The 13,872-nt window shown below is 44.5% G+C and overlaps 1 protein-coding gene and 1 long non-coding RNA gene across 4 annotated transcripts; one reads left to right on the forward strand and one right to left on the reverse strand.

Moving 5' to 3' along the window:
• Positions 1-1,623: 1,623 nt before the first annotated feature.
• Positions 1,624-9,523, reverse strand: LOC119318153 (zinc finger CCCH domain-containing protein 55-like). Of its 3 annotated transcripts, XM_037592677.1 has the most exons (7): positions 9,289-9,523; positions 7,347-7,445; positions 6,586-6,747; positions 5,061-5,663; positions 4,011-4,512; positions 2,106-3,975; positions 1,624-2,019 (listed from the first exon to the last, which is right to left on the reverse strand). In XM_037592677.1, exons 4-7 carry the CDS (start codon positions 5,569-5,571, stop codon positions 1,990-1,992), a joined length of 2,913 nt encoding a protein of 970 aa, XP_037448574.1. In that variant the 5' UTR covers positions 5,572-5,663; positions 6,586-6,747; positions 7,347-7,445; positions 9,289-9,523; the 3' UTR covers positions 1,624-1,989. The 3 variants fall into 3 exon arrangements, with proteins under 3 accessions (XP_037448574.1, XP_037448572.1, XP_037448573.1); XM_037592675.1 differs by having other exon boundaries at positions 2,106-4,512; positions 5,039-5,663; XM_037592676.1 differs by lacking the exon at positions 6,586-6,747 and having other exon boundaries at positions 2,106-4,512; positions 5,039-5,663.
• On the forward strand, positions 7,479-8,219 carry LOC119318154. Its single transcript, XR_005153964.1, has 2 exons — positions 7,479-7,878; positions 8,103-8,219. It is a non-coding gene; the product is annotated as an uncharacterized LOC119318154 (long non-coding RNA).
• Positions 9,524-13,872: the final 4,349 nt, after the last annotated feature.

Raw genomic sequence — 13,872 nt, forward strand, 5'->3', positions numbered from 1 at the left:
CCGGCTTATTTCTGCGGATACTGCGGCCCATTTTGCACTTGCAATTTTTTTAAAGATATTTGTAAAACATAATTAACAAATTTATGTTCCAAGAATATTATACATACAAGCGATCATTATTAGTAAATAAAAACATTTAAATATACACATGCATATTTATATAAAAAATATTTAGTTAAACTGACATTGAATTTTTTATTAAATAAATATGTTTAATGAATCCAAGAAAAATAACACACTCGAGGCTTATATTTAAATCATGCAAAATGATGAGTTCAAACATTTACTAAATTTTCGAAATTATTCACTTGTGTATAAACTTTACTCATGACTTATATTCGAAAAATTATATAATTTCAATATTATACATGATTGAATATTCATATCAATGTTTACATTCTAAGTTACGCAAAAGTTGAACTCTACAAATGCGAGTACAATTATTGAAATGTTTGCAAAGTTAAAATGATATTTGTAATTTTAATTTTGGAAATATTTATTTGAAAGGATACAAAATTTATAATTCATAAATTAAATATATGAATTTTTTTAAAATACATGAACAAATTTAAAAGTAGGTTATATAGTTTGTATGTACAATATTTATAACACATATTTAGACGTTATTTTTATTATTGTAATTATTGTTTACGTAGTATTTACATATTTCTAGTACATTAAGACTAGTTATTCACCGTAGATGTGTAATATGTGTAGGTTGTAGCGGCTAGAATGTCCTGTATGCCACTCTTTGGTTGTTTGTTCAAGAGCTGGGGGCCACACTTTTTCCTGTTAATTTTCAATGTGCAATGACAGGTAGGACCCACTGCTCATAGGTACGAAAAATTAAATGTCATTAGGCTCCACGTTCAATACATCTTAGTTTGTTATCCATACTTGAAATATGAACGTCAAGGATTGGTTGGTTGGCTAGAGTGGCTCGTGTCCTCAATTTTTTTTTGAGGATCTTGTGTCCTTAATTTGTGTCGTGTATTCGAGTCCCGCCTCGCTGATATTTTAGTTAATTATCGTATTTATATGCTGTACAGAGGTCGGTCCTTTCCGTTAATTTTCGTATCAATATGCTGTTGTACAGTGGTTGGCCTTTCCCGCAAATAAAAAATAGTAAGGTTGTTTTGTGCAAAAATCAGTTGGCCAAAGGCCATCACTCACCGACAAGTAGGCCCATACACCCTGATATGTCCGCATGCGTATTCTGTGACCGTATTTGCACGCGATGTCAAGTTAGATGACCACAAATCCGTATTTTTAAAGTTCTAGCACCAAACTAAACATTGAGCGCAAGTTCTACGACTTCCGGTGATATTACCTCAAAAATAAAATTTACAGGAAGAACTTTATAGGAACTGACAAAAGTTGCTCGCGGACAACTAACCCTAACTTTGGTGCAAGCAACATACTACAGCCTGCACTGTACTGAACTGCAGCATATGTGTACGCAAGACTGCTATATATCATATCAGACAGTATGCTACACTGAATCTGGATAACTTCCATTTACCAAAGAGACTCTCATTCTCAGTGACAGTATGTGGCTACCGCTCATAGCTGCTTTCTCCTCAACACGCCAGGCATTACTTCAGAAAGTTCAGAGAAAAAAGCTAAAGAAACAAACAACCAATCAGACAGAGGACAGAGTTTGAATTGGCAGTCATGCTAAGTCAAGTTCTACATGCATGCAAACACGGAACACGCCCGGTGCGGTGTTCATGAAGACGACGACGACCGACCCACGTCTTTTGCATAACCTATATCTATCTACCGCTACAGGAGGTTCATGTTTCAAATGGTGTTGTTGTACAAAAGGAGGAGACGATGATACAACACTAGGCAACATTTGCACAAGGCGCCTGAAACAGAACAAAAAGAAACCCTTGCCACCTAAACCCTGCTTTCCATTCTTCCTGTCACACAAGGCACAAAAACAGACAGACGCCCGATGTCGCCATTTTGGCCGGCGGGGTGGCGCTACGCCTTGACATACTTGCCGACATATGCCTGCCACACAAACCAAACCGATTAGTCAACATAACAAGGTGCCAGGTTGTTTGCAACAGGAGTAATAGCGGGTGAGGGGGCTATACCTGTACAAGTTTGCTAAGTTTTTCCTTTGAGTAGGACATGTAGACATCGATCTTCTCTTTTGTTGGAGGGGTGTTTTCGACCGTGCTCGTGACTTTGTCGACGACCTTCTTCACGATGGTTTTGTGAACCTCCCTGGTCAGCTGGCCCTCTTTCCAGGTAGGTTTGAGCACGTCCTTCACAAAGTCTGCGAGCGCGAGTTTGAACATCTTCAGCGCCTTGGACTCCTCCTTGTTGCCCTTTTTATTCTTGTCGCCATCTTGTTCGCCATCGCTATCTTTGGCTTTGGCGTCTACTTTCTTATTTTCTGCAGCCTGTGGCGCGGTAACCACTGATGTCGCAGCGGTCTGACCGACCGACTGGGGCGCTGGGTTGTTGCCATTACTATTACCAACTGCCGTAGATGGTGCCGGCAATGTCTGCCGGGGAGCTTGCTGTTCAGACCGCGCGAGTTGGGTCGTTCCTGCCTGTTGCTGCTGTGCCCAAGGCCACTGACTGGGTTCAACAGCTGACAAACTGGCCATCAAGCTCGGATTCAGAATAGGCTGGGGCAACTGTAGTCCAGCAACTGTACCAGGCTGCATTATGAGGGTTGCCGCCAGAGATGTTAATGAACGGCGGATTTCTTCCTCATTAGGAGGAACAGGGGGAGCACCAGGCATATCAGCTGAGCTGGAGCTTGGCAATATCGATAAACCCTGCAAGGTTTGACCCCGGCTTTGCATATATGGAGGAGCAACAGGCTGGAAATTGTGTGCGTTCTGTATGCTTTGGGTACCGGTATCTTGGCTAGGCACTCCAGATAGCCCCTGCAAGGCTTGACTGTGAGCTTGCATATTTGGAGCAACGGGCTGGAAACTATGTGTGTTTTGCATGCTGTGAGTACCACTCTCTTGGTTAGGATTGGACATGTCAACGGTTGCCTGACTCTGCCCAGCATAGAAAGGCGTTGGGCGATCTTGCGGAACTTGACCAGCGCCACTGAAATTATGTCCATTAAATGCAGGCAATGCCTGTGAACCTAGAGTGTAGCTGTGTTGGCCGTGTCCCATATAAGGAGCGGCTACTGGCTGATTCTGCATGCTAGGAGCTGAGTTATTTGCAGTTGCCTGAGAAGCTACAAATTGATCTTGCCTGTCTGGATGTAATGAGAAGTTGCTAAACTGGTCTTGCCTGTTCGGATGTAATGAAAAGTTGCTTTCATGCTGTTGGATATTAAAAGGGAACATGGATGTACCATCCTGCTGCTGGCTTGTGACTGGATGAATTGGTGCCGTAGAAGTTTGAGGAACTGCATCTTGGCTCTGCGCTATTTGGCTCAAGCTCTGCCCACCTAAAAGATTAGCAGCATTTATCCCAGTTTGCATATTCAAATTGCCAGTGGTAGCAGATGCACTCAGACCATCCATGTCAGATACCTTGTCATTGTTCATGCTATCTGCACTTGTTTGGATAGGACTTAAAAACTGTGGCTGTTTTGAAGCAGACATTTCAGGTTTGTTTCGCCCTTGTGAACAAAAATCCTCCTGAGGAATTATCTGGTACTGATCCCTTCCAGCATCTTCCAATTGCCGGTTTTTGTACCCATATCCAGTATCACTTCTGGCAGTATGCTGAGAACCAGGGTTTTCCCTGTCATCTCTGGATAAAATATGAGAACCTGCATGTGTGGCATTAGTTTCTTCGCCCCAATTCGAATAATTTCCTCTTGGTGTGCGCCCACCACTGTATTTTGGAGGCTCATCAGATGCACCTGGGGCCATTTGACTCTGGGGAGCTTCCTCATGGAGATATGGACAAGTTTCGCCACGACGGCAGCGACCTTCAGAAAAAAATTTACAGGGCCTTTTTTGTTCTCTACGGTGCTCTGTCCTATTCCCAAAGGATGAATCAGGACCACCTCTCACATGAGCTGTTTCCCTAGCATCATCTCTCCATCCAGCATGAGAAGCGGACTCGTCATGAACATATCTGCAACTTGCACCTCTGCTGCACCTTCCTTTGACAAACTCATGGCATTGATCAGAAGACCTGTAATCTCTTCGGGGTTCAGATCTTTCCCAAGTACCTTCATCAAAATGACCTCGAGGTTGCCTGCTCCGTACATAGTCATCTGGTTCTCGTGGATCCATGAAATCCTTGTTCTGATGGCCATACCTTTCCCTCGAGTCTGCGGGATAAGGCTCGTCGAACTGCCTTCGCCCACCATCTTCATGAGGAATCCTGCAATGCAAGCCTCTTCTGCATCTACCAGCTGTAAAATCTCTGCAGAGCAAAGAAGGCCCTCCAGATATCCTGCCTCTCTCAGCCCTCCAATCAGATCCACGGTCAAAATAAGGACTCCGACTTCGACTTCTGCTTCTCCCTCTAACTCGCTCTCTACTCCTGCTTCTGGAGCCACTTCTGTTCCTGTTAGAAAAATGTAGCAGAGAAAAGGTAAATCTATAGAACTGAATCTTACAACAATATTTCAAACAATCATCTTCTAGTAGAAATTCGGAAGATTTCTTAAATCAACAAATCATCTGGCAAATCAAAATGAATAATAGATGTTGACCGCCAGTATAATACAAATAATAAAAACCAACTTATGTAGTTCTTTCTTCTAATTTGTACTGCAAAGAAGATGATATGGTATGGTGCTTGTGCACAAGTAGAGATGATCAACAAGTAAACCTAATGAAGACCTGTGGGCCCTAGCCTGATTTACTTTTGCAGCATACCCATAAATTCTATCTTGGATACTTCCAGCAATAGCAAAGCTTCAACTCCAAATTAGCTCAAAAAGTTGCTTTTCAAAACGATATACATGGAACACATAACCAAAGTATCAATACATGCACAGTAAAAAAAGCTGGTTACTTTTCTCACAAAAAAGGGAATTAATTGCTCAAAAGGTCACTAAGAAGGGAAGTAACTGCTTGTTCAACCGTACCTGCGTGACCTGTTCCAAGCACCTCTTGGAGATGGACTGCGAGTGCGCTGCTTCCATGCATCTGGACCAGACGACACCCTAGAAGAATAACCACGGCTAGCAGCTGTGCCCCATTCATCTCCACGTCTTCTGTCATCAGCATTTCTGCTCATAGCTTGGTTACCAGTTGCCTTTTCCAAAGAAGCTAACTTACCCCAGTCATCATTATTATGCCCCTCTTCAGCCATTCTAGGAGCATGCGACCTTTCAGATGACGCTTTAGATTGCCTTTCCTTGACATCTTTATTTAACCCATCAGTGCGTTCCTGCTCGTATTCAGTACTGCCTTGGTGCATGAAGGCATCAGGTTTTAGGTTAGAAGATTCACCAAGTCGCTTTCCATTATCATTAGTGAGATCCTGAGTAGGGATCACATCTTTGCGGCGATCATCTGTATTCTTAGGAGGAGAGTCATCTTCACTGATCTCAACAATATCAGGAGAAATTTCCTGTGTGTCCCACTTGGACCTCCCTTTCCTAGCAACACCAGCCATTTTAACCCTATTAGTCTGATGAAATTGCGGATGTTAAATAGTCCCTGATAAGGATCTCCCTTCCAGCTTATCCAACAATATTCTGATGCTCTCTGAAAAAGTCAAAAAATATGTATACAGTCAACCAAAAAAACATTACTTCAACATTATGCAGATAAAGCATAAATGCATACTATGTGCAAAAGATTTTGATCAGAATGAGCTCAAAAGAAACAATGACAAGCCAAGGCACTTAAATGACAGACGGTTGTATAACAAAGTACGATCAAAGAACAAGCGACAGAAAAAATCATATTCTAGAGGGGCATTGATTTTCACTCGTAGGGGATTTGTTCTGAGAGTGTTTTAAAACTATCCCATGTGGGGCATGTCATGTCACATGTACATTCCAAATTTCACACTTTTTTTTGAGAAATTTCAAATTCCACGCTTGATACAGGGGTTCTTTACAAACACACTGAAAGAGAAGATATATAAAAAAATTGGCTTCTATTTACTCCCTCCGTCCCATAATGTAAGACATTTTTTGACACTACATTATGGGACGGAGGGAGTAGTTTTTATTTGCCCCCAAAAAACATATAAGCATGGTAAATATCCATGATTTATTTTACTGCTGAGCCTGGGACCAAACAGCCAGACAGGAAATGATAGGTATCCACACAAAGCCAAACAAGTCACAATCATGCTTTATTATTATCTTTACTTGTTTACTCGTTCAGAACAAGTCACAATCAAGATCCATAGACAAATAACACTCTGATGTAAAATTATCTCATTACAACAACACTTTACAGGCAAACAAGGGACAACACTGCTTTCTTTCTACACTTGCAAGAATGCTAAATCTAAAAATCTAGGGCTTCCTATCAAGCGGATGTATGAAGCAGCAATAACAAAAATCTTCGGCATCAACAACTTGAGTCGAAGTTTCTCCTTCGATTACTCTGGTCCAGCGGTTTTGCCAAACTTGATGAATACTAAAGTTTAATTACTGTCTCCGACTGCAGAGACCTTGGGCACTGACATTAGTCTCCCCTCAATTGCTGTGTTCCATTGATTTCGCCAACTTGGTGGCAATTAACAGTTCATTTGTCTCTTTACATAATCGCTAGCTAGTGTCTTGATGACTAAACCAAAAGGGCACAAACTCCAAAAGTTGGCATTTACATAATCCTGCATAGGAGAAAGATAACTATCAGCTCCCATGAATTCCTTTATTGTTTTCTCCCTACTGCAATTGTCTTCCAGTGATTTCTAGGTACGTGGAACCCTAAGCCTACATTGTTTAAAGTACCCAAGTACCAAACGACCACAGTTGCTGGTTCTTCTAAAAGTCAACCAAGTAAATTACGTTTTCTTGTAGTCTATAGGTACAAAGAAACCTTTGGTTGAAGATTAAGCATTATCTCAACTTTATCAATAGTTTGGGTCATCTTTAACTGCACATTTAAGTCAGATTCTATGAAAACAGTCTCTGCATATCACAGATGACTAAAACGTGGTAGCTGTATTCTGCTAACAACACATGCATCACAAATAAAGGGGGAGGAAAGGTCCAAATGAAAAACCACACCAACAAAAAATATGCTGCTGAGTTATATTTGTTTGGCATTTATATATCGTGCAGAAAAGCCATAATTTATTAGAAGGATGGCAAGCAAAACTAATTATGGTGGCCCACAGAATCATGCTGGTGTGCAAACAATAGAAAAAAAGAATCACACTTACTCCTAGAGAAAGGATAAAATGAGATGTGACACTGAAGTACATACCTGAAACTGTACCCCAAGTTGTCCTGAGTTGACAGAAAGGCTCCAGAGCGTCTGATGTCCCAACAGAAATCATTGAACTATATTCAACTTATTTCCCATCTGAAAAAGAGAAGAAAAAAACTGTTAAAAAACAAAACAGCTCCTTTGATGGGTCTAAACCTAAAAAGCACGGACACGCCAGAATCAGCCGAACTGCCGTCCTGATACGGCGGGATACGGGGATACGCCGGGATACGCTGGGATACGCGAACTAAGCCGTGTCCCACGAATTTCGATTAATAATAAGGAAAAAATTACAGGGATACGGTGGGACACGTCTGGGACACGTTTGGGACACGGCCCAGCCCAAAACCAGCCTCGGTCCAACCCAATACGAAACCCTATATGTCTCCCGCACCTTCTCTGTCATGAGAACGAGGTGCTCCCTCCCAGGTCGTACTGCACGAGCCGCCGCCTCCTGGATCGACGCCGCCGCCGGCGACGCCTGGATTCGGCGACCGCTAGCCCCAGCACCAGCAGCCTTTACTCGCAGGTAACCCAACAGCCTCTCCTATTCCTCAACCTCTTCCTCTTTGATTCGTCATATTTCTACCATTAAGCTGCTGGATCCTGGATGTTGCTTGCTATCTTGTGCTGCTGGGTTGAATGCTTGCGCTGCTGCTCCATGTTGCTTCAAGTATGTTTTGTCCTCTAATCTTTCAATTATGTCTTCTCCTCTAATCTTCGTTACTGTTTGTGTTTGATATGTTTTGCAAGATGGATGCAGCTTGCAATGACAACATGGCATGGGGGGATGAGGATCAATCAAGCACTTGGCAAAAAAGATTTCTTTCTTATTAATTTTCTGTCTTAACTTAATATTACATGCCATATTTTTATTTTATTATATATATACTCGCCGTATCCCCGAATCGCTGTTTTGGGAAAATGCCGTATCCCGTATCCCCGTATGCGTATCCCCGTCTTTCCGTCCCCGTGTCCGTGCTTCTTAGGTCTAAACAACACTAAGGGAAATAACATATACAAACTGCCAACTGACCAACATACGCCACCAAGGGGAACTGATAAACTAAAAACCTAAACAAGCGGAATATAGACAGAACTGTTCATGGGCAAAATCCAGGCACTTATACCTCAGACATTTATGTAAACAGTAAAAGAACACTCTCAATAGGACCATTGTACATATAGAACTACGCATTACAGGCAACCAAACAACTTTTAGGTCGCCCATGCATTTGAAGGCTAAAGACCCATTACAGACATGCACGATATGGTATCCATACCACCAAACTAAATAATTCAGCAATACATTCATTCACACAGCCACAACACAACACCTAATCCAAATATATATAAACAATATTATTCACAAGTGATTAATACCTAAAAAGAAAGAAGGAAATACTTAGCCCACCATCCGCAGCTCATAGAACTATCTCACGTGAACCCGGAAAGGCGGAAACCATGGCGTTGCCGAGACCGAGCTGTAAAGATGTCCACTTTAGGGTGCACTTGAGTTCATCAAACAACAAACACAAGCCCCTCTCACTAAACCCCAGAATGGATACAAGATAAACTTGCAGCGGAGACTACGCGTATGGTACCGGCAAATTAACACGACATCTAAAGATCTCAACTTTGAGGGGGTGAGCAAAAAAATCCACACCTCCATGCTCACTAAACCTAAACCCCAGGACAGATAGCGGACAAACTCGCAGCCAAGATTACGCATGTTCTGCCGGCAAATTAACACGGCACCAAAACCAAATCAACGCATAAACCGCAAGCCAGCACGCAGTACTAAAGGGTTCCCTTCCAAAGATCTGGAATTTATCGGAGTCAATTAATCACCCAGAACTCCATCAGCAACCGGCCATATATCTCCCAGAAGATATCGCTAACAAGCGCAGTGGGAGTAGTGGTAGGAAGAGGAGCTCACCTTCTTGGATCTGGAGACGGCGACGGGGAGGGCGGCGGCGGGGTGCGCCGCAGGGTTGACGAGAAGGGCGAGGAAGACGTCACTCGTTTCACGGCGGCCTCGCCGTCGCCGTCGCCGACGGTTGAACTTGGCGGGGGCGTGGCGACGGGGAGGAGGTCGGGCCGGGACGGCGGAGGCGGCGTCGCCCCTTGGTTGGGCGAGAGGAGAGACGAGGGTTTCGATTCCCCGGTGTGTGTGTGCGCGTGAGTTTTTTTTTTCAGCACGGGACTGATAAGCCGCGTTCCACCTCTGCGTGCTGGGCCGGCCCGTTAGCGAAGACGTCGTTTACGTGTAAATTTAATAGGGGCCCGTCCATTTTGGCAGTGGGCCTACACATCATTTATCCTGCATGCAAAAAAAAAAACAATGTTTGTCTGAAAAAACCTAAATACCAATGTAAACCCCAGCCCAAGTTTCTCTGTCTGAACATTCTTTGCAGTGAATACGTATGCATGGAAATTTTACCTGAACAAGATTTCTTTTGTAGCTTTGCATGTTTGAGGACTTACAAATACATGAAGAGAAGAAAGTTTTGTTGGTGGATGGAGGCGACAATGATCAGAAATTAAAGCTGGCTACTCAAAATATTCATTATGTGAATGCCATCCTGTTAGCGATTGAAAGAGGCCTTCCATTATTTACACAATGGTCAAGAATGTTACCTGCAGCGCCGTGGTGCGGACCGACAAGGAGGCAGTGCAAAGACTGAGCGCCATGGCTGGTGGTGGAGGCCGATAGTGAGTGATCGGTGAATTCTTCTGCATGTGCACAACAGCCACGTACTAGTACCTATGAGCTGAGATGAACTCGTTCGGTAAATATTGCTCAGTCTTTTAGAGCATTTATAATAGCATAGCATTTTTGGATGGAGTACTGAAAGAAGAACAATTACTCAAATGTAACACTTGCACGGATCACCTCAAAGGAGAAGAAATGGGACTCGACAACATATCGTTAGCACTTGAGCAGATGTTGAGCTAGCCACTCATACTCATTCAAACACTGAAGTGATCACAACCTCCTGCCTCATCACATTATCCAAAGTCTGCCAATTTCCTACCTCATTTTTCTCTCATCAAGGCCATGATTGGAACCCTCTCAACCACTATGAATGGGTACTACCCTCCCTTATCTAAGGACTCTTCATGTTAAAAAATCACATCGATGAAAGTTATCTACCGACTCCCAAGTAAAAAACAATACTCCCCATATTTATTTACATTTTACTTTAATTAAAATATAGTATGGTTGATAGCACAATAAAGACATAATTTTCTCTCTGGGTAGTTTGGATTCGCTTCGAAACTTTCTAAATTTCCCAAAAGACATGAAACCAAAAGAGCTTGGTTAGTAGCATAACTGCTGGGCACTTCATAAATTTCCCAAAAGACATGAAACCAAAAGAGCTTGGTTAGTAGCATATTACTAACTGGACACTTGAATAGTGCATCAACTATAATTTTCAAACGAATAAATATGAGTATGTTGCCTAGCGTTGGGAACTTGGTTGTTCCGCTTCTCTCACCAGGTTCCAGTTCCAAGATTGACACAAGTATATGTCGGAAACGCTCCTTCGCGAGCGAGCGTCGCAACGAGCGATCTCGTTTCCTCGCATTGTCGGAAGCCGATGGCTGATGGGCCTACCCATGAAGACGCATCAGCCCACATGTGCGCTGGACCCTCCTACTCTCTCTCGCCCGTAAAACTTAATCTCACCGGCCCCCTGATTTCAACGGGCGGGGCCTGGGGTGGGGCCCAGATTTACTTTAAACAATAGCCCAAGACTTGCTAAAACGGGCAAGTGTGGCCTGTCGGAATTCGCGCGTCGCAGCGGGCGCGCGCGAGATAGACTCCCTCAGTATATGTTAGGTTGTATATGGTGTGCCTCTACATCTAGTGAGACACGGTGTCTCTTATAATGTCTTTGATTGTGTGCAGCGTGCACACACACACACACACATATATATATATATGGTGGTTGTGTGTTTTGTCATTTACATATATATGGTGGTTGTGTGTATTTAAAGAGAGGTTGTTCCGAAGAGAGTGGCGATAGTACACACGAGCTTGCTTGCTCCTGGTATGTGGACCGGTAGTACAACGCCCACATGCAGGTGATATTAATTGATCATGGAAGTACGGGGTGGGTTTAAAAGTGTAGATAGTTGATATACGGGCCTTGGCCGGTATAGCGGGGTAACGGTGCAGGGCGTTGCATGACGGGAATTGACGAACCGTTCCACTGGGACAGGGACAGGTCGGACTGCAGTTTGTATAGCTCTCTCCCTCACGCCTCATTCGTCTCCCATCCCCATCGCCACACAAACAAAACACACACACAACAAGGAAACGCACGCTCGGGCGCATCGCCGAGGCCGTCTTGCTTGCTGGCGCGCACCTGCCGGCCGCCCGCCGCTGACCGGCGAGGCCGCCTCACCCTCGCAGAAGTGGAAGCGGGCAGAGCAGGAGGAGCATGTGGCGACCGACGGCCTCAGCGTGCTGGACCCCCGACCGGCCGACCGGCCAAGCGTCTGTTGTTGGGGTTCGAGCGCCGCCTCCGGGACAACCTCGACGCGTGGATGAAGCACCCGGACGACCCACACCAGTTCTCCAACTATGAGCTCGCCCTCCATACCGAGACGGACCAGCTCGGCCTCCTAGCCGGCGCGCCCGAGCTCTTCCCCGACCTCATCCCGCTCAGCCTCGCCTCGTCCCTCTCTAGCAGCTAGCAGGGTCGTGCCGCCGCCTCCCAACAACCATCCGAGCGGCAACGGATATGGAGCTCCATGGAATAAGCTAAAGCCGGCGGATGCGGCACTTTCTCTTCTCCTCTCCTCTCCTCATCTGTCTCATCATTTTCTTAGTGTCGATTGCAATATGAAGCGTAGTAGTACTGTCAGCATGGGAGCATACTCTCATTTTTCTCTATTTAGGTTTATTCTGGTTCAGTTAGGTTAGGTTCGCCTTACCGGCATCGGCGGCACGCCAACATGGGGGTCTGATAGGAAGATGGCATCTGAAGCTTTTTTTTTGGCGAATAGCATTTGAAGTGTTTTTTTTGCGCGTGACAGAAATTTCATTTCTCACACATAAAGTGCCTCAACCTTACATAAGTTTGGAACCTCCTCCGGTCCCGATCCCAACCATACAACCATACGTTTATGAACCCTACCATAGTTAGCAAGATAGTGGCTCGCACCGTTATGCTCTCGACGAACATGGACTAGCTTAACTTCCCTTCCTCCTAGCATCAAATGCCTAATCTGGTCAATGAGCATGGCAAAACGGGATCTGTCCTTCGACGACGCTAATATCGCATGTGACGCCACCGAACAATCTGTTTCCATCTCAATAGGCAAAGGAGTCCATTGTAGTGCCAGGTTGAGCCCCTCCATGCATGCATGTAGCTCGGCCTCCAAAGGTTCCGAACACGTCCGAAGTTCCTGCAAGATGAGAAGATGATATCGCCGGAGTCGCTACGGAGGATCATGCCCGTTCCGGCCTCTCCACTCGTGGCATTGAAGGAACCGTCGACGTTGAGCTTCGCCCACCTCGTGGCCGGCCTGGACCAGCGCAGCACCGCGGTCGGTGCTCGGGCTTCCTGCTGCATGGGCCGTTCACTACAGGAACAGGGCTCTAAGCCGACAGCCAAATATATGCCGACGGCTACCGTCGGCCTAGTCCGAGCTATGCCGACAGCTAGCTCCTGGCCGTCGGCATACAAAGGCCGTCGGGCTATCCACGTCTACGCCGACAGCAGCCGTCGGCACACAACAGCCGTCGGCTTATCCAAGACTACGCCTACAGCTACCGTCGGCATACATAGGCCGTCGGCGTAGATGCGGGCCTGCCGACAACGGGCATCACGGCCGGCTAACGACGTCAAATCTATGCCGACGGCCGTCACGGGCGGCCGTCGGCATAGATACGGGTGACACGTCACCGATCCAGAGCGCACCGACCAGGACCTATGCCGACGGTAGCCGTCGGCATATCTGACACGTCATCGATCCGCGGCGCTGTCCATCTGCCCTTGCCGCAGCTATGCCGACGGCGTCGGCATAGTTTTTTTTCTTCTTTTTTTTCTTTTTTTCCATATAGTATTATTATTATTATTATTAAGCATACAGTATGTAATAAGCATACATATAGATTGTGTTAATAAGCATACATATAGTATGTGTTAATAAGCATCTAGTATGTTAATAAGCATATAGTATGTGTTAATAAGCATACATATAGTTTTTTTTTCTTTTTCTTCATTGTTTTCTTTATTATTATTATTTAACTAACTTACATACCGTATGTGTTAATAAGCATACATACATTATTTTTCAGTTCTGTACAGAGTGGTGTGACCCCCCTCACGAATGGTGCCGCCACCAGCCGGCAACTGGAATGGGGAACAGCCGCATCGGGTTTATACGAAGGGGACTTTGCTCCAAGTGTTTATATTTATATATATATATATATATATATATATATATATATATATATATATATATATATATATATATATATATATATATATATATATATATATAT

Source organism: Triticum dicoccoides, chromosome 6A (assembly GCF_002162155.2).
Source record: "Triticum dicoccoides isolate Atlit2015 ecotype Zavitan chromosome 6A, WEW_v2.0, whole genome shotgun sequence".
Lineage (NCBI taxonomy): Eukaryota > Viridiplantae > Streptophyta > Magnoliopsida > Poales > Poaceae > Triticum > Triticum dicoccoides.